This window comes from Tasmannia lanceolata, unplaced genomic scaffold, assembly GCF_043159265.1.
Source record: "Tasmannia lanceolata isolate RefF3 unplaced genomic scaffold, GAP_Taslan_0.1 ptg000007l, whole genome shotgun sequence".
NCBI classification, from domain to species: Eukaryota; Viridiplantae; Streptophyta; class Magnoliopsida; order Canellales; family Winteraceae; genus Tasmannia; species Tasmannia lanceolata.
Genome location: NW_027518684.1, coordinates 13,860,954 through 13,882,208, shown reverse-complemented (window position 1 = coordinate 13,882,208; position 21,255 = coordinate 13,860,954). Strand labels below are relative to the sequence as shown.

At 38.5% G+C, this 21,255-nt stretch overlaps 1 protein-coding gene across 3 annotated transcripts; it reads left to right on the top strand.

Annotated features, from left to right (window-relative positions):
* The first annotated feature begins 680 nt into the window (after positions 1 to 680).
* MOS4 (modifier of snc1,4) lies at positions 681 to 19,822 on the top strand. 3 transcript variants are annotated; one of them, XM_077385375.1, is made up of 7 exons: positions 681 to 1,016; positions 7,987 to 8,162; positions 13,201 to 13,284; positions 18,567 to 18,636; positions 18,726 to 18,859; positions 18,944 to 19,002; positions 19,295 to 19,557. In XM_077385375.1, the coding sequence occupies exons 1-6, from the start codon at positions 780 to 782 to the stop codon at positions 18,999 to 19,001; spliced, it is 759 nt and encodes a 252-aa protein (XP_077241490.1). In that variant the 5' UTR covers positions 681 to 779; the 3' UTR covers position 19,002; positions 19,295 to 19,557. The 3 variants fall into 3 exon arrangements, with proteins under 3 accessions (XP_077241490.1, XP_077241489.1, XP_077241488.1); XM_077385373.1 differs by lacking the exon at positions 19,295 to 19,557 and adding an exon at positions 19,611 to 19,822 and having other exon boundaries at positions 682 to 1,016; XM_077385374.1 differs by lacking the exon at positions 19,295 to 19,557 and having other exon boundaries at positions 18,944 to 19,200.
* Positions 19,823 to 21,255: the final 1,433 nt, after the last annotated feature.

The window sequence follows — 21,255 nt, the reverse complement described above, 5'->3', positions numbered from 1 at the left end:
CCCAACCCGACCCAACCCGACCCAAGTTGCACCCCTAGTTTAATGCTAGTAGGTGTGTAACGAGTCGCTCGAGTCAAGGTGTGGTTCAACTTTATAATATGAGAATTACTAGCGTCCATCGCAAAAAAGGCATTTCACGGATGATCTGTCGCATGTCAGACAAGCCACCCATGAATGGAGACAAAAGTGAGGTGGCTGGTTGACATGCGACAGACCAGCCACGAAATGGCTTTTGGAATGGACCCTAGCAAATCCCTTATAATATATTGATGTTTTACACCATATAAAATCTTGTTTTGAGCTTTTATATGGTGTATATAGTCTAGTAATTTTCAAAAAGTACTGTAGGGACCACACTATTGGATGATCCAAACCGTCCATGTGAACAAAAGTTAAATAGGTTGTTCCCCAAGAATCATTTCAATAGGATGATCCTAGCCGATGTTTCAATAATATGGGCCAATAGGATGATCACTGCCCTCCGTTCTACAGGGGAACTGCATATTATGGAAACCTATATAGATGAGAGGGCCAGGATCATCCTATGGAAATGATTTTCTGGGCACAACCTATTTACGTTATGGCCCATCACATGGACGGTTTGGATCATCCTATAGTGTGGTCCTTATCGATACTCTTTATAAAATAAGGGATAAGGGCTTACACCCTATAAAACCTCGTTTTGCCGTAAATAAAAGCAGCAAGAGAGTCTCAAACGTGCTGAGAAACTCCAGGCTTTCGAGAGCTCTTCGCCTCTCTGCAGGTCGGAGGCAAAAAAAATGGCGAGTAGGGAGATTCTGATGCTCGAAGCTCCTCCCGAAAGCTCTCGCCCTAACTGGTCTGGTGGTGTCAAAGACCAAATCATCGATGCATTGCCCTACATTGATGACGATTATGGCGATCCGAGGGTGAAAGAAGAGGTCGATCGGTTCGTAGAAGAAGAGATGAGGAGGAGCGTGAAAAAGCCCTCTGATTTTCTCAAAGAACTTCCTCCGGCACCGAAATTCAACTTCGAGGTAGTTTACTCTGCTACTTATGTCGATTTCTGTTGTTTTTTTCTCTCGGTTGAGTGAAAGTTAGGGTTTTGGAAGAATATATTTGATCACCGACTATGTTGAAATATTTCTTCATAAATAGGTAACTTTTTTTATCTATTTATGTCGTTTCAAGTGCTGGTATTAGAATTTGGTATGTTAATGTGTTAAATGGCATTGCATACCGTAAGCTTATGAAAAGTTAGGGTTTTAGAAGAATATGTTTGATTATCAATTATGTTGGCATTGCATACGGTAAGCTTATGAAAAGTTAGGGTTTTAGAAGAATATGCTTGATTATCAACTATGTTGAAACATTTCTTCGTAAGTAGTAGACTTTTTAATGTATTTATGCCGTTTTGAATGCTGGTACTACTAGGATTCGATATGTTAATGCATGTAATGGCGTTGCATATGGAAAGCTTATGAAAAGTTTGGGTTTTGGAAGAATGTGTTTGATCATCCACTGTGTTGAAATATTTCTTCATAAGTAGTAGACTTTTCAATGTATTTATGTCGTTTTGAATGCTAGTACTAGAGTTCGATATGTCAGTGTATGTAATGGCGTTGCATACGGAAAGCTTGTGAAAAAACACATGTACGTGAGATTGAACAAACATTTCGGATTTTTTTTTATTTATGTTCCGATGCACATAGGATAATTGTCTATGCACTCAAGCGCCAAATTGGATTCAAAACCAAAATACCAAAACTAACAGACAGTCCTATTGATCCTTTTGTGGGAATCACAATCTATGGAATTAAACATACCCAAACATGCACACACTCGCACCCTGATGAAATACATAAATCATAAATACATGGAGATGCCACATGATTTGCCACAGTAGAGCTATGAGAAGAAAACCCAAGTGCTCAACCAAGGTGATGCAGTGCAGGACTGGAGGAACCCAAATTGGAGGATTAAGAATCTGGCGTACAAAATACATAACCAGGTATTATCTCTAGGCAGGATCATCTCTAAATTTCAGTGTCCATTCATGACAGGTAAATTTTAGACGGTGTTATGTTAGCCAATGAAAGTGTCGGCTGCTTTAATCGTATTAGGAAAACATGGATTCTATCTACGATTGACTTGGAGAATGGTTATGACAGTAGAATGGAGTAGTAGGAGGATGGGTTTTGGGGCCAGATGGAGGGGATGGGTGGGATGTTGCATCTTGCCGGTTTGGTTCTTTGTTATGATCATGGTTTGCCCCCTTTTTTCCCTTTTTTTTGTTAAACTAGCCAGAGGCCTTCGCCCAAGCGGCACTCCCTCTTCATTCCTCTTTACCATTTTGACAGAAGCTCTGTATGATGATGGAAAAGGCTTGGATCAGAGGCACGATTGAAGGATTCAAGAGTGATACGACCTAGGAGGAAATTACGCACTCAAGATATGCTAATGATGCCCTTCTTTTTAGTAGCTGAAGGTGGTCATGCAATGCTTTGAGGAAGTCACTTGTCAGAGTTTCAGTTTTACTAAGTCGGTGGTGACAGGGGTTAAGTTGAGTAGTGAGGAGGAAACAAGTCTAACTGGGATTCTCTGCTGTAGGACTGGTACCATCCTGAATTCCTATCTAGGCCTTGCTTAGTGTATTGGTAGACCCAGTCAGAGCCTTTGGGACCTATTCATTGAGAACATTGACACAATGGTATCTCCTTGGAAGAAGATCTTATTATTATCTTTACGAGGGAGAATTACCTCGATGAAGGTTGTGCTTGCCAATCTTCCTTTATGTCTTATGTCGTTGTTCCATTGTCCGGTGGCTGTAATTAATAAAATTGGGCAAACTTAAAAGGAACTTCCTTTGGTATGGTCAAGCCGAGAGTCAGAAGCTCAATATGGTCAAGTGGACGCCCAAGAATGATAGGGGCCTTGGCATTTGAAGGCTGAAAGTTGCTAATAAGGGTTATCTTAGGAAATGACTTGAGATATGAGGACGATAGAGATTCTCTATGGCGGCTATTTATTATGGCTAAATATGGGTATGAATTTGGCGGTTGGTTTTTGTGCGATGATTATAGATGTCAAGGCTTGACCATTTGGCTAGCTATTATGAACTTTCATTATTTTTCTGAAAGGGATCTGATTGGCATTGGGTAGCAGAGAGAAAATTTGGTTTTATCAGGATATAATGTGTGACCATAATTCCTTAAAGCATGATTTTTCTTTTGTCATTCAGAATTGTCGTAGGGAAAGAGAGTGGTGTAGCGAAGTCCTTTAGTAGCACAATGTGTCGGTGTACTGTTCAATTTTGTAGTTGATTCTTTGATTGGGAGATTGACACAGTTGCCATCTCCATGTCCAGAGTGGATTCTGTTTACATTAAAAGGCAGGGTGAAGATAATAGGGTTTGGATGTGGGGGGAAATTCGTTATTATTTTTACTGTAATTTGGTTCCAAAAGCCAGATGGTTGGGGCTCCCTACAGGGTAATGCTTTCTATTGGTCTGTATGTTTGGACAAAATTCTCATTGTCAACTATCTCAGGAGTGGAAATATGATTATTGTTAATCACCTTGCTTTGTGTTTGGCTGATGGGGAGTCTGTGAACCTCGCGATATTTGGTACTTAATTTTCGGTCAGTTCAATGTCAGCTGGGTTCATCCTAGACATTTTTTTTACCTTTTTGAGTTTTTGGCCTTCGCCCCGTGTTCTGATAGAGGGATAGTTTTATGGAGTCTATTTCTACCTGCCTCACTTTGGCTTGTTTGGAAGGAAAGAAACAATATGATCATTAAAAGGGTATCTAAGAGTTTCCGTAGTATCCAACAGCAAACAAATCCCATGTAATGTTGCTCGATGGGTAGTGATCTTCCCATATTTAGTGGTTTCTCGGTAGCTTCCATAAATATTGGGAGGAGATCTGTTCGAGCTGTTGCAAAAAGGATTGTGTGCATCCTAGATGGACTCCTCGCCCACCTGATTTTCTGAAGTTGAACTTTGATGGGCCCAGTCTAGGGAAATTGGACCTGACAAGAGTTTGTGGTCTCTTGAGGAATTCTAAGAGCGAGACTAGATGTGCCTTTTCTGGTCCTATTGGTGAGAAGGATTCCAATGAGGCTGAGGTGCATGCGTTGTTGAGAGGGAGTCAACTCATTGACATGTCACTGTTGGATGTTCTTCTTGTCGAGGGTGATTCCCTTAACATGATTACAATATGATTGTTCTTTTACATATAAAAGGAAAAATAACATAATTCTTCACTTATGCTTTGTATGTACATTTCTGCATATACGTTACTTATATGCATTTATAGACATGAATGTATGAATGTCTACATTTATTTGATGGGAGGAAGTTAACTTAAAGAAACGGATTATTCACAAATCTTCACATATTCAGAAGTTTGTAGGCTATAAATAGTCTTTGGTACTTGTGTAATGTTAGCTTGCCATAGTGAAAAGCAGTCATCTTCTTTGATACACTAAATATGTTGAGTGATGATCACCAAGTATGGAAAAGTAGATTCCACATGCAAATAGGGCCATGTAACATCACTATGTTGGCTTTCGCAAATTCATTTTACGGAGGTTAGTTTGATCGATCTGATTTGCTGATTTTGCCCAGTCCGAAAGGAAATATTAATTTTGTAAATCGTGTTTTATTAAATTGTGACTGCTGTGGAATTTTTCATTGATAATACCATTGGAATTCAAACTCCAAGAGAAATGTACTTTAAGTGAGAAAATACCTATATAGCAGAAGCCTATGTTAATATCATTCGAAAAATTCATAAAGGCATTTTTTTTTTCAGTATATGAAATTGATTTTACCAGAACTGTTTACTCCAAAAGTGATCTCGTTTTTCATAGTTTGATGATTTAGTGAATAATTCGATACCGTCTTGTGTGCCTCGCGAATTGGTGACTTGCTCCAAAAAAGTTTCTGAGGTGAGGATTGTCCAAGCACCCCCTTTAAAAGTCGAGGATCTATTGAAGATGAGAAGGGCTCCTTGTGGGAGGTACATGACATTTTCTTTTGCCCCTTCTTTGGACCTTCGATTGTGGAAGATGATTCGTGTACCATAACACGTTTGAAGAAAGTAAGAACCAACTGTGTGGAAACTAGCCAACAAGTTAGATGGGATTTGTGACATTTGTTGTTCACTGGAAGTTTCTTTGGATCACGCTTCTTGGGAGGCAAATGCTGGTGTAGTGTTGTGGATACTTCAGCTAAGGCAGGCAAGGTTATCAAAATCGTTCGATTTACGATTCAAATCGTACGATTTGAATCGGATCGTATGGCAAACGATTCAAATCGCAACAGTGAATCGTTTTCTGAAAGAATCGTACGATTCATTTAGAAAGTGTATTTTACCTTATTTTATATGCCTTTTTTAGTGTATTTTACCTTATTTTATATGCCTTTTTTAATGTTATGATTCATGGTTCTTCCTGCTGCTTCTCTTTCCTCTCCTGTACTTCTCTCTACTTTCCTGTACTCGGTGTTCACATGTAAATCATTTAAGTAAATGTCTTTACTATTTTATTGTCCATTTACTTAAGATTTACATGTAGATAACGGAATACCCCCCTTTTGGATTTATTAAAAATAGTTTCAACACCCAAATCAAAAAGGAAAAAAAGTCAACTCTCCAGTTTTAGTACAAAATTCAAAGAAAAATGGTCGGATCTAAATTTTAACTTTATTAACTTCCAAACGGTGGGGTATTTTTCAAATTTTAAAAATTCATAAAATCTATTTTGTCCAAACATTATTAAATCCCAAAAGTCCGGTAAAAAAAATCTCATAATTTGGTCTCTAAAAATTATTCATCTTGTCAGGCACTGGTCAACACACTGGTGACAGACTTTTTTTTCTAATGAATGATGTATTGATGCCTCATGTTATGAAATATGGAACTTAATCACTTATGAAATGAAGAGTAATAATTTTTCCTATTTTTTATTATTTTTTCTGATTTTTATATATAAATCTGAAAAATCTTACGATTTACGATTCGATACGATTCGACCCCTCTTACGATTTACGATGCGATTCCGATTTTCAGAACATTGAAGGCAGGACTCTTGACTCTTGAGCTTGCATTTGTCTGTGGGGCTTTGCTTCCTCTACTGCAAAGTACTAAAGAAGAAAAATCTTCTCAAGAACCTACTTTCTTTACTCTATTTCTTATTTAATTGGATTTTATTTGACTTTTTGTGAAAACTATTATGAATTTAATAGCTCAATGCAAACTAAATTTGAATCATCAATCAGCAATGTCTAAAATGAAAACCCTTGGAATTAAATTAATTAATGACATCCTTCTATTAAACAGTGGAAGGTAACTCCTGCCTCTACACTTTTTCTGGAAATGTTCAAATGACAAAATGCCCCGTAATAGTGATAACTTTATATATAAAATAAGTGTAATGTATAATTGAATTGTATTGGAAATCAAACTTATAGTAAACATGAAGTTGCTGTAAGTGTAACTGAGATGAGATGAGTTATGACTTTTGCTTGTAAGATTTTTATCCAATAGTTAATATTATATTTCAAATGTGTCTAATATTCTCTACCTATTATTATTATTATTATTATTATCATTATTATTTTTTTCAATTGGGAGACTTGCTCAGAATGTTTTTACCTGTTCTCTTATATTTTTTATTTCTTTAATTGTCAACTTGTTTCTGGATTTCTAATAGATAGATAAGCAGATAGGACAGGTTGTTGACAAAGGCTCGGCCACACAACACACATGATAAATTACATGAAATGTTAAAAATAGATATTTATTAAAAAACATATGCCAAAAGTAATTTAAAATATTAAGTCTATAGGAATTTCTGGTGGAAACCATACATATTACTTCATTTTTTGGACCGTGTGAAGGAAAAGGATTTTACAACTGTATTAGCGTGACACGATATGTATTGACCAATACACCCAATGCATTTCAGTTTGGGTATTGGCTGATACGCCAACCAATACTGATGTCTGGAGGAGCCATGGGTTGGACTTTAAATCTATGCGACCTAGCTTTCCCCTGGATAATTGAGTATGCTTGTGAGTTGTGATATACATAGGTGGTGAATGTGGTAGATGACAGAGTTGCTCCCCTAACTAAGCAGTAAGCTTTGCATCTTTAGTATGCCTTCCATGGCATCACTTGAAACCGTTTTACCAAGTGAACTTACCTTTACCGAAAGAAGTCCATTTATCCAAGAGAACCTATGCGGCTACGCTCTCCATGTTACCCAAAAGAAATTACATCACTCTATGCTGCCCAACATTTTGTGAAACTGAAGAGTTTCCTATTTGAAATGGCCTTTCAGCTTTCAAAATACAAGTACGCTTGAGTTATAATGTTATTGCTCACTTCGATAAAGGGTGGCCCAGTGCACGAGGCTCTCGCCATTGCGGGGTCTGGGGAGGGCTAGATGTATGCAGCCTTACCCCTGCTTTGCAGAGAGGCTGTTTCCGTGACTCGAACCCATGACCACCAGGTCACAATGGAGCAACCTTACCGTTGCGCCATTGCTCACTTCAATAACAATAAAAATTCAATAGGCAAAATAATGGTATTTTAATATTTTCCCTTATTTGGGTTGAACCTTTAGCTGAGTTGAATGAGGCTTTGTTCCTCAGCCTTGAGGTTTTAGCTTGCCTATTAGAAGTATACATTTATACTTTATGAAATGATAAACTATCGATGTTGATAGCTAGAGGCTGGTCCCAAGGATATTACATAATAGATGTTCTAGTGTATTTGGTTCTTGGTGCATTTGTTTTTTCAGCTTTAAAACTTAAGCTTGTTTTATTATTTGATTCCTATTCTCTTTTATTGGATGTGAAAGAATGTCATGCAAGAGAAATGTCCAAGTATTTTGTTATCATATCATTTATGTTTGGTTATCTATGACCTTGCTGTAGTTCTTTAGTCTACTATATTGGTTATGGTGTGTCTAATTGACTAATTCTAGCAATTGCATCTCAGAAGCACCCTATGCTTGCCAGAGAATATGAACGTGTGAGAGCTAACAAGCCTCCTGTAGCGATGGATATGTCTCGATATGGATTAGAACCGCCACCTCCAAATAAGCGCAATGATGTTACTGCTTGGAGGCTTTCCCTTCGAAATGCTCAAAGTCTGCTACAACATCAGATAATAAGGTATGTACCAATACTAGGATTTATGCAGTTGCTAAGGCCATTTTTGGATGTTGTAAAGATGATGTGCCAGTGGAAGACATCCTTTTGTCTGGGAATTGGGTATATTGTAAGACTGATCCGTTATATGGAACAGACACCATTATATTTCTTTCTCTTGATTGATAATTGTCACTGGAAAAATGACTTTTTTTAAATGATGACCTTTAATTGATTTTTTTAACGGTAGCAGATCCCATTTCAAAAAAGATGACCAAGAGAGTCATCCCCAAAAATACAAGAAAAACACAAAATTTGAATAACTGGAAAAAAAAAGAAGGAAAAGCAGTCATCACAGGGGCATAAAATCAAACAATTCCAAGCCTTGCTTATCTACACCTTCCCTAGCCAACCAATATGCCATGCTATTCGTTGATCTTCTAACATGGGAGAAGATGATCGACGAGCCTCCAATTTTATCCTGGATCTCATCAAATAAACGGGCAAACCTCCATTGTGGGACTAGAAAGCCTCGAAGCCACCGTATGGTGTTAAGAGAGTCACCCTCTACTAGAACCCTATTCAAATCCTCCATCGCCAAACTTTTAATCCCCTGATGGACAGCCCTCACTTCAGCTTCACTTGCATCTGCAATCCCAATGGGCCCTGAAATGCCCACAAGACCCCTCGCCCAGGGTCTCTTAGGACTCCTCCTATACCTGCTGGTCTTGGATTACCTAGACTAGAACCATCAAAGTTTAGTTTTAGCAATCCCTCTGCTGGGGGTTCCCTTTGTTGTATAATCGTTTACTTCCTTTCAGCACTAAAACAAATCCCCCCCCCCCCCCCCCCCAAAAGAGCGAATGAAGAGACAAATTGAAAAGAACGAAGGCAGTTTACCCAGGCAATAGTCAAGCTTACTTTAATGAAAAGGGAAGAAGGAGACCTGGATACTCCATCAAGAACTCTTGCATTCCTTTCTCTCCAAAGGACCCAAGCAATTTTGTTTTTCTTGTGCGTATAACTAGATTTTGCCATGATTATTATCCTATTACTACAACAAAAAAAACCATAAGGGAAAACACAATTTTTTTTTGTTGTTGCAGCTATTCCACACCCCGCTTCCACAACCATTAGAAATAGAGTGTTTCAGGCATTTTTGTACTTTATAGGACCGAATGGCCATCTTATTAGTATTCAGGGGCATGCAATCATATGTTCCTTGGGCAATTTGTATTCATGTCATGTCTTCCATTTCATAGGAAAAAAAGACAAAAAGAAGTATTGTCTTGTCAAAGAAATGGATACCTTTATTAGCTGTAACTTTCTATCAAGGTGTCAGATTTGAAGTATCCTAACTCCCTCGTAACTGAAGAACGCAGAGAAACAACAACTTTCCCAGTGAAATTTAGAGATTTTTTATGGAGCTAGAGAGCACCGAGGAACAAGTTTCTTCCCGGCGTAAATTTACAGTTCTTCCTTGGAGTCAGATACAAGCACAAATTTGTCCTCCGACGCTTGTATATGCATGCACTTGCTCATACATATGCACACAGACGCACAAAAGCCACCCACGACCTATTTATACACACATTTTAAATATGCTATGTCATGTATTATTTGAAATCAGCAATTTTGTTTTTCTTTCGTATTATCCTATTGCTACAACAGAAAATAACCATACGGGTAAACACAATTTATATTTTTGTTGCAGCTGTTCCCCACCCCGCACTCACTAATATTAGAAATAGAGTGTTTCAGGCATTTGGTACTTTATAAAACCGAAATGGCTGAGGGCCTTGGCTCCAATGTATTAGAACGTAGAAGACGATAATACGTCCCTTTTGGCAAAGTGGTGGTGGAGAATAATATCTAACCCAAATGACCTTTGGTCTAAGATAATATACCTCAAGTACTAAGCTCAAGAAGGTTCTATTTGCCTGGATCTACAATCAATCTCATTTATGGAAATCCTAGAAGATTATCTTCCCCTCATTCTTGCAAAAAGATATTATATTGCTAATGGATCCTATACCTTTTTTGTTGTTTTTGTCTGTTGCAGTGCTTCAACCCTTCTTACAAAGAATACACCATCCTCTTCAATAAAGTAGTCATCCCCAGCACCACAATAGCAAATTATATTGAGAGAACAAAAGCTCATGTGACCGTCAACCCGATACTAAGGGATGGCCTTGAGATCCAAGATTCAAATGAATTCACTTCCTATCCACAAGACTCCATAGGACTTTCCTCCCCTCTGAGAAAAAGTCATTTGAACCGCATATACTATTAAAGGATGGCTTTTTTATCTGAGATTCAGATGAATTCACTTCCTATCCACGTGACTCAATAGGACTTTCCCTCCGCTCCGGGGACAAAGTCATTTGAACCGCTGAGAGTTCGAGGCGATTCCAAGTAAAATCTTTCTATTCCCAAATGATTTTTGTGCTCCGAGTTATCCATTTTATCTGGGATTCCTACCCTTCCCCTATAGAACTAGCCTATTTATGGTAGCTATCCAAGCGAAGATCCTCTAGGGCACCAACTCTGCAAAAGAAGATTGCCGACACCGGATATTGTCTTTTTTGGGTATCCTGATGAGTCATCATCTCATCTATCAATGCGTTGCCCTTTGTCTTCTCAAATATGAAACCATTTCATGAGTCATTTCGACCATTTTGCCTGATTGACAGACTTTCTGTAGGAATCTCGGGTTTTTGGAAATTGTTTGCCACATCTTCGAAAACTAGCGGAAGAAGTGCTCACAGTACATTCTTCTCTCTTCGGTTTGATGGATAATATGAAAATGGAATGCAAGGAAATTAAGAATTTTCAAAAACAAAGGCAGATGTTTTTAGGAAGTAATAAACAATATAATTACTGAGGTCTCCAAGAGTGGCTATTAGAACAAATCAGTTTAAGAATTTCACCCCAAGTTCCTTAATTTCTGTCTGGACCAACATTTGTGTAGGATGTGTTATTCCTTGTAGGCCATAGGATGTCTGAATGGCGCCCCCAAGGGCTGGCAAAAACTCAATTTCGACAATAGTGAAATATCTAGCTTCTCTTACCACTTCCTGAAGAGCCGGTTATGGGCGACCATTTCAGACCCTAATGGTATGGTTATTTTTGCCTATCTGGGTTCATGCAGGAACTGCCAAAGTATCAGTGTAGAAGCCAAGTGGCTTGATTTGGCTTCAAATGCATAAAGGCACCATGCTGCTCAAGAATTTGGGTGGAAGACGATTCAATGGTACATTATGTGCTCAAAGGATGAAGCACGTCCCTGTGGAGATTTTCCTGGAATTTTTGGGAGATTGATTCCTATTGCTTTTCTTGTTTGGAGATGCCTTTCTCTCACATTCATCATGAAACCAACCCAGATGCTAATAAATTAGCCAATCTTTCCCTTCCTTATTATGATGTAACGATCTAGGGAGGATTATCGGGTTTGTAATCCCCTTTTATCTCATCCATAGTTACCATGGTGGGAAACGAAAATGGGAAACGAAACGTGAAACGGAAACGAGAAACATGAAACAATAGAAAATGGTACGAAAAACGTCTTAGGAAATGATGTGTTTTTTTCCAAAATGATTTTCAAAAGTTCCACACATGTTTCCTACACGTTGCATATGCGTTTTCTACGAGGGTTGCATACATTTTTCACGCGTTTACACATTATTTACATAAGTTTTCCATATGTTTCCCACGTGTTTTAGAAATATTTCTCCAATTCTGTATCATATTTTGGAAACGTGTCCTAACGTGTTTCCCTCATTTTAGGGGAAACGAGTTTCCCAACCGCGACAAACGCATTTTAGGGGAAACGGGTTTCCCACCCGCCCAAGGAGTTTCCGGCAACTATGTTGAAGTAGGACAATTGCAGGAAGCAAAAAAGCATGTGAGATAGCAAAAGCTTGAATCATCCCAAACTTCTAAATCTCCATATAGTTAACCAAACTAGCCATTCAAAAAAAGGAGAGAGAAAAAGAAAGAGAATCATCCCAAACTTCTAAATCTCCGTAAACTACTCATCTTAAACAGCTTGTAAGCTACCATACCCATGGTTTTAAATTTCGGCCGAAATGAAACGAAGTGGCCGAAATATTGAAACTTTTGAGATTTCACCCCAAATTTCGATATTTCGTCCGAATTTCGAGAAGTACACTGAGATTCCTTCAAGGTATTTCTAAAAATATGACAAAAATAAAAAATAAAAACCTCTTTTGAAGAATTTTACCTGGATTTCGGCCATGATTTCCCAAGGAAATGTTTCCGTGATTTTACAAGATTTCAGCCGAAATTTCATACCGAAACCGAAATTTAAAACCTTGACCATAACTTATGAAACTAGCCTTAAGAGTATTGAATCTCCAAACCAAAATACGGCCCACGGGATGATGTAATTTCACACAAAATTGATTGACCTAAATTTCCAGCAGCATTTCGACATTGTAGTTCCCAGTCGTTAGACATATCAACAGATCTCACAATAATCATAATAATCAGATGGACACCCGGGTACATATTTATGCCCTCTTAGAGTTAGTGACATGCAAACTGCATCAAGATTCTCAATATGGTAATCCTTGGAGGCTCTCTATTCATGTGAAGGTAATCATAATAATCAGATGGACACCCGGGTACATATTTATGCCCTCTCATAGTTAGTGAGCATGCAAACTGCATCAAGATTCTCAATATGGTAATCCTTGGAGGGTCTCTATTCATGTAAAGGATTAACTACTTACTTTGTGCTGGTTTCATGCTATGAATATATGTTATTTTTTACAAGAAAGCATGCCATCAATTTTTAGCTTCTGACTGTGTCCTTTTTTTAGCCTCGTGCACTGGGCCGCCCCTGTGTCCGTCTTTCATCCTATTTTTTATACCAATGCAACATATTGCAGCTGGCACACTGCAGTAAATATAACCTGTTTTACGCACACAAACAAAAATGTAGTTGTTCTTGGGTGGAAACATGAACAGTTGCAAACACTTGCACGAACTATAAATATTCTTTGAACAGTTCCTGATTTTACTTTTATAAATTTTGCAGACTTGAAAATCTGGACCTGATGTTGAAGCATGGTGTTGATGTGTGGAAACATCACAACCAACGATTAGAGGCGTTCTTGTCCAGGTTCATTATGAAAATCTACTTAAATGCATCATTCGTTTGCATGATAGCATAAAAAAAATTTGGTGTTTTTCTTCCACGCATTCCAATTAGCAGCTGTTAGGACCTTTCTTATTACATGGTTAGAATCATTTGCATGGTAGTAGCACCCAATCATTGTTTTATGTTGCTAAGTATTTGATTTTGGTGCGTTTACCAGTTTGTGGGCTTAAGTTGGCATGCTTTTCAATCGTTCCTGACATAGTTTTTCAAAATCAAGTTGTTTTATGTTGCTAAGTATTTGGTTTTGGTGAGTTTTCCAATTTGTGGGCTTAACTTGGGATACTTTTCAACCATAACTGACATAGTTCTTCAAAACCAAGTACAAATCACCACAATCCTGCTCTGCAAAATGATTGCTGTGAGATGAGCCCTGTGCATCGAACTGAAATCTACAAATATAGGGCCATCTTCCACATATTGTGAAGGAAAAGAGTCTTGCCTCTCAGTCCTACAATGAAATAGGTTAGGCAGAGTTTTTTTTTTCCTTTTAATTTTTTATCGTCCCCCCCCTCTTCTAAATAATGAAATAATGCATTCTTGCGAGGGCACCCATTATAAATTCATTATTCTCTCATTTAGGTCAATGGGAACTGCACAGATGCATGAGCTATAATCCAATGCTGGAGAAGCATCCTTTGTTTATCTCATAGCTCATGAGGTCCATCTATGGATATGTAAATATAAGTGAAAGTGGTAAGTGATAACCCACCCTGACAATCACAGTATTCATTTGGAGTATTATGGATGGCTCCTTGTAAAAGTTATTGATATGGATGCTGCCATAGTTTATTCTCCTATATTGATGTATTGGCTTCTGATGACTGCACAGTAAGAGACCTGCTGTGTGGACAGATACGGGTCAGACACTGAATCATCATTTCTTATATTTATATTCTACCAGTTTTTTTGTCAAAACCTTTTCCTTTCATATACTGTTGTCTCAACATGCTTCTGTAATTAAACCAATCCTAGAACTCTCTTTGAACTTTGTCTGTATAAAACCCTTGCATTGCAGTCTAAATGGTCTTCTTACTTCTTATGCACTTCAGGAAAATCTCGTAGTTGCATCTCCCAATAGCTCTCTCAAGAGTCCTTGTGATTATTCTCAAAAGGAATCATGGTTTCCTCCATAGAGACCTCTTACATCTTATGCACATCAGGAAATCTCGTATTTGCATCTTCCAATAGATCTCCTAAGTCCTTGTGATTATTCCCAAAAGGAATCAAGGTTTCCTCCATAGAGACCACTTTGGATTATTCCATCACGTTGAATGAGAATATTGTGACCTTGTTGCATCTATAGAATGGTAAATCGAGGTAGCTGGTGGGCCCCATCACACAATGAGACCCTCATTAAATGATAAAATTAAAAGAAAATCAGGGAAAGGGCTGAAATAGGCTCAAAGGATGACATCCGCATTAAGGCCTTTGACAGATGCCAATTTGGGACAACATTCCAAGTTTTGAGTTAGTAATAGTAGATTGATTATAGAGAAAGGTAATGTTGCCTTTTGCACCGATAAATGGTTTGGTAATTACCCACCAATTAATCAGGTTTCCAATTGGGAGCAGTTAAATATGAAGTTAGTGGTCAAAGATGTCATAAATGAAGTTGGAGTGTGCAATATTTCATAGGTAGAGCATAATATTTCGCAAGGCATTGTTAATGCCATTAAATCATCTATGGTTAGGATGAGTTGGTTTGGACTCCTAATCAATCGGGGGACTTCATTACTAAATCAACATGAAATGTGATGGTAACTAAATTTCCTAAGAGAAGATGAACTACATTCATTTGGAAGGATCTTCTTTTGAATATTGAATGCTTCGTTTGGTAAATTTTTATGAATGTAGTCCATGTTGATAGCCGATTGAAGGATATATTCATCCCTCTTCCTTCCAAGTATATGTGTTGTGTCATGCCTAAAGAAGAAGAGCTGATTCATGTATTCATTGCCAGTGATGCAGTAAGAGCTATATGGTATCACTTTTCTATCTATCTTGGGGTGCCTCTTCTTGAGAACCATTTCTTTATCGCTAGGTCGCTTCTGTGGTTCGAGTTATCCGAGAGAAAAAAGTAAGTCAACTTTTAGTTTTGCTCTAAAGGTCATCCATTCACTTATAGCCTTAGAGTTACTTGTGTGTGTTGGGAAAGGCCCAGGTTAGGTGAGTTAAAATTAATTATTGACGGTGTCCAAGGACAATCTTGACTTATCTGGGGTGATGGGGTCATTAGAGATAATGTTGGCGGGATTATCTTTACGTTCTCTCATTATTATAGAGTGGGAAGCAATATCCATGCGGAAGCTAGAAGCATTCTAGACGACCTTAGATATTGTTAAGCCTTTGAATTCTTGAATGTTTAGGTGGAATTGGATAGCAAGGTTTTAATTGACATGATTGCTTCTAACAAGGATCCTCCTTTGTTGATTAAGTACTATTGGCAGGAGCTTCAATCCCTTGTCCTTGATTTGAAGTCTAAAATGACCCATCATTTCAGAGAGGGTAATTTAGGTTGCAGATCACCTTGCCAACTATGTGTGTAAGTTTGTAAGAACAATAGTGTGTATTGGCATTGGAGAGATCTTTGTACATTGGCTAAAGGCGTCGTGAGATATTATTTTTTGAGAATCTGTAGCTTTCGCACCATGTATGATTTTCGGGTACTTGTTGGTTTTTTTTGTTTCCTGAGGTAAGGTGTGCCTGGCTGCCGGCCCTAGTTCCTGGATAAATTCCGGGTTGAAAAAATAACCCAGAAGTGGTTTTGTATATTGTCATCATGGTCATATGGATACTAATGGTTACACTGATGGTGACTAGTGTCACCGGGAAACAGTTCGGGGAAACAGTCGGTATTAAAATCCAAACTCGCCTCGTCTCGTTGCGTCTCACAAAGTAGTTGCTAAGAGAACGTTTGGTGGGCACTCCTGGCTAAGCTGGTTGGCTGGCTAATCCCTTATAGGGGGAGTTGGCCCCGTGATCTGCCGACTCCTCCCCCGTTAGGCCTAGCAAGTGTAGGCCGGAACCTTGGTGGTGTGCTTGTAAGTTGCAAGAGGACTTTGCTTGTGCATGTCAGGCACACAACAAGAAATCATACTACAGCTTATGTGCGTGCCCTAAGAAAGCTTTGGGTGCGGACTGCAAGTTATCTACAGGGATGCTCCACTTTCTTTGGTCGAGGATGGAGGCCAAAGACAATGCATGTTGGGTTGGGTTCTCACATATTTCGTTTACCCCGAAATTTGGTCACCAAAAATCTAGATTTTTTTATAATTATTTAATCATATCATGCATTGCACGCATAGACCGGTACGGAGGCTTGCTATACTATTTGCCTCCTACACCGTTGTGCGTCCTGTGGGTAGGCCAATCTCTAAGTCTCCCATGAGTTCGTGCCAGGGCGACCTCGGTTGCCCTCGCGAGGTGTACACCTTGCGGATCAATCCATGGGGCATCTTGCTTCTTGGATGACCAAGCCTTTGTGCTTGGCGGATTAGTGCGTGGCATCGTCATGCCTCGTACTCGATGGACTTTGCATTGGGCTTTAAGGCCTGATGTTCGATGTACTCATGATGCAGGCTGATCACGAGAGCGGGCTCAGAGTTGGTCTCGGCATATCTAAGCTCTGTAGCTTGATGAAATGTTTGGTAGCCGTGAACAAAGTATCTAGAGGTGCATATTAAGATCTTGGCCAAGTAGCCTGTTGAATAGCTTAGAGACTGTGTCCACATTTGAAGCATCAAGGGATGTTGGGCGTGTACTCATGTAGGGCCTTCAGAGCCTTGCACGGTTGAAGGCTTGCCCTAGCATACAAACATGTTGGGGCGCCACATGGGTTATTCCGCTGCTCAAACAATAGGCCCGTGACACTAGGCAGGCGAAGCTACTGATCGCCGCTCCACATATGGATATTGTGCATTTATAGGGGGAAAATATAGTTACATGGAAGAGCAAGAAGCAATTTGTTGTCTCTCGCCCTAGTGCTGAGACAAATTACAAGGCTGCATCCCATGAAGCATGCCGGCTTCTACGACTTCGTTCCTTGATCTTTAAGTTGGGATTTTTTTACTAGTGGTTCAATGTCGCTTCATTGCGACAATAAAGATGCTATCCAAATTGCATGTGACATTGTTGTTAATGAGCGAACCAAACTTATTGTAGTTGATATGCACTTTGTTAGGGAGAAGATCCATGGAGGTGCTCTAGTTCTTCCTTCTGTATTACTCGTCACATCAACTTGCTGATATCCTCACTATGGCATTAGGGTCCACCCTTCTTTAGGATACATGTATCATGCTGGGCATATCAGATTTTTATCTCTAGCATGATAGGGAGTGGTGTTAGGTGTATGCATGTAAGGTGTTATGTACATGTCTTTTTAGTCTTTTTATCTTTGCGCCTGATAATGGGTATTTGTCATTGTAATAATACTAGATGAGTAACTTAATAATGGCAAGGGGGCTCTTGCATTTCTTATGCTTTTCACTCATATCCTTTTCTGATTTCTCCTTCATCTCTTCTCCTCCATTCATCTTTTCCATCAACCCTAACTGTCCTGTCAAACACCATTCTGCTCAATTATTTTTATATTGTCTTTGTATTCTTGCAATAACATATGTTGGTAATGTTACTGACATACTACTCTAATGAGTTAAACATATTTAACACATCCCAGTTGGGACGATCCTGAAGAAACTAATGCATTGCTTGTAGATGGGCTGAGGTTCAGTTGGTGACTCGCCTATTTTAGCATGCCAGTTAATCATCTTTGATGCTCAGGCTATGCATGGTGCAGTACTGGCAGCAATGCCCTAACATGTCAAAATATGAAAACTATTATGACTTGTCAGTTGTCACTTTTTCTGGATATGTTATTACCAACACTCACTGGTCTAGATTTATTAACTTTAAGCTCTTTGATAGGTTAGTAAGTCACGCCCCTTACATTTTTCTACTAAAAGGACTTCAAAGGACCATCAGTAATTTGTCAACTCGCATGTCTAGCATGATGCCATCCTCTTCTCCAGAGCCTATAAGTTTTTGTTTATCCAATCAAACCCTGTGAATCTGCTTCTAAATATTTCTGTCTTGTAAGCCGTTGGCATTGAAATTTTGTATACAAAGAAACCCGGACTCTTTTCAATGGATGTGCATGAGCCACCACTTTTACCCTAGTCATTTGTTATTATTCACGAATACAAATTTGGTTTATTCGTCACCCGTGATCTCATAATCTCCTGCAGGATGCAAGCCATTGCTTTGGGACACAATGAAAAGATTGAGATTGTAAACCGTGAGAGAAAATTCCATCAGGTGAAGTTTAAAGCATAAGGTAGTTTGCGATGAGTTTTTTTCATTACTGTACTATTGGAAGGAGATATTAAACCTCTACATATGACCAGCAAAACACGGGCGAGGAACTTAATACCCTGGCCCAACAATGGAAAGAACTCTGTGAGAAGAACATAGATATCCAAGCTGCGTGTGCTACCATTGAGAATCATATTGAAGAACTAAAGAGAGAAGCTGCAGAGAGGTACAGTCACCTCTACTGTTGGGCATCCTTTCTTTAACTGCTACTTTCTATTGGTTTAGGACTTAACATGATTTATTGTTCCAGAGGATTGAACTTGGAGGCTAATATAGAAAACGAGTCTGTGGTGCATTCGGACCATTAAGGTATGCATTCTATGTTCCATTTGACATTGATTACAATTTTTTAGTTTTTGACCCTTTGCTGTAATTACGTTATTCATATTTATGAATTGTACTTTAAATCTGGTTGTCATCAAGGGTCATGTTTTACCGGTGAAGAAAATCAAGGGACATAATTTACTGTTAAGAAAATCAAGGAACATTGTTATTGATGCTTCTCAATTCTTCTTCAGCATCTTTTTTTTTTAAATTAAAATTTCTGTATTTCACTAACTTAAATTTACATTTATAATGGTTTTTGAATTATATTCACCAGTAAGCATGGCATGTGGAGTTGTCATGTGGAAGTAAAACTTTACATCTTGGTGGTGCAAAAATCCTATACTCTACTTGCATAGATGAAATATCTTTCAGCCGAAGGTTTTCGAATGCCTTTCCAATTAGCAAGGTTGTAACTCGAATTCGAGTAACGTGTGAACTACAAAACTGTTGGTTCGATTGCCTTGTGAACATGGACCTTACAATTTGTTTATTATAGAGAAAAGAAATTCACCAAAGAACTGAACTAGAGAATACCTTATTCGAGACAGTGTCCATTGATGTATTTACTACAGTACACAATTGAATTGCAGGGAGAAAAAAGGTTAAGGAGAAGAAGATATCCAAGTTAAAGACTACTAAAGAAAAGATACAAGTTGCATACTGATGTGTTCTGTTCTAGAAATTTCTTTCTTCTTGTATTTATATATTTCAAAGACGATTGTATATTAACCTTTCATAATTGCTTTAACAGCATGTGTTCGAGATGACGCATATGCTCTATAAGCGGGGGTTTATTTCACCAGGTATAGGCTTGCCATAGTCTGTCAACATTGACATTTGTCCTCGAACTTGGTGAACAACAGACAAGATAATTTACGGATAAACTTATTCAATTAGGATGTTCAATCATATGGACAGCTTATCCAAGGATTTCTATCCGCACAGTGATCAGCCCATACAAGCATGCCTATAGTTTCTATAGATGGAGAAATTATATGATGCCCGACCGTCAAAATATAGGGTGGAGAGAGACAAGCCCTCCCACCCTTGATTTGCAATCTGGAATGTGCCGTTGGTCCATTCACTAATGCTCGATCTCCCTATTGAGATGTGAGTTGCTTGAGGTCCTAGCAAAAACTCAAAAAAGGCGGCTTTTGCTGGATTGCAAATCAAGAGTGGAGGGGTTCTCTCTCTCTGCCCTTGTTATTTTGACGGTCGGGCACCTTATAAGTTCTCCTATAGATAGTGTTCTCACTCTCGCATCCTTTTTCACCCTCAATATTGATTCTCTGTTGATACCTGAAATTAAATTGACCTCGTTGGTTTTTTTGTACAATTGGCGTGCTCGCACAATATTTCTGGTGGACATTACATCTTTTGATATTTTCCCCAACTCATATTGTCTTTTAGTATTTAATGAGCTGTCAAAAGGTTATTACGGTTCCCAAAAAGTTCTCACAAGACCATTAAAACAGAAAAGACAAGATGGGTATGTTCAATTATTAAAACATGGCTGTGCTGATACCAATTCCCTAAAACTATTGGCAGTCTTCTTTGCAAATAATATTAATCAGTTTATATCTTAGTAAATTGCTTCTAAAGTGGCCTTAATGAAAATAACATCAATTTAAAAGAATTTGTGCCTGAAGAGGGTGATTTCTGACTTCTTAGGACTTCTTTGGCAACCATAAAAAAAAAGAAAAAAAGAATCATCGTTGAAGACTTGAAGTTTCAGAACTTTTTAAAAGCTTAAGAAGCTATAGGTGTGAGAGGACCGGGAAACCTTAGCCCAATAAGGAAAGAGTAAAAACTGGTTTTTTTCCAGCGATTTTGTGGCTCCCCTTCTTTCGATTGTAAAACAAATTTTACATTCGTTTTTTCACTTGAAGTGGGCATAACATTTGTTTTACACTCATTTTATGTTGAAAGAAATAGAGCCTTGGTGGTTTTTAAGTGGTAGGAGAAAGTTCAACCTATATTCTGCATGGGGACAGGTAAGAAACTGTTGATCTTTACAGAACTTTAATGGATCGAAGAGTTAGGATGGACATGGGGCCAGACTTGTGCTTGCTGGCCTGATCACATTCACGTGACAGATTGGGTCCTTCAAAGTAGTTTTTAAGAAAGATGAATTCCACACACTTCATGCACGTAAAAAAACCCTTCCTTTGAACGAAGCTGCTCTGTAAAAACAATGGTCCATTGAAAATAATAGTTTCTGTTCTTATTAATTGG

Excerpts from the sequence above, each read along its gene's own strand:
- MOS4 (XM_077385373.1), top strand. The coding sequence starts at position 780 with ATGGCGAGTAGGGAGATTCTGATGCTCGAAGCTCCTCCCGAAAGCTCT. Across the intron at positions 1,017-7,986 it reads CACCGAAATTCAACTTCGAG|AAGCACCCTATGCTTGCCAG; the intron begins GTAGTTTACTCT and ends ATTGCATCTCAG. Across the intron at positions 18,860-18,943 it reads AAGAGAGAAGCTGCAGAGAG|AGGATTGAACTTGGAGGCTA; the intron begins GTACAGTCACCT and ends TTATTGTTCCAG.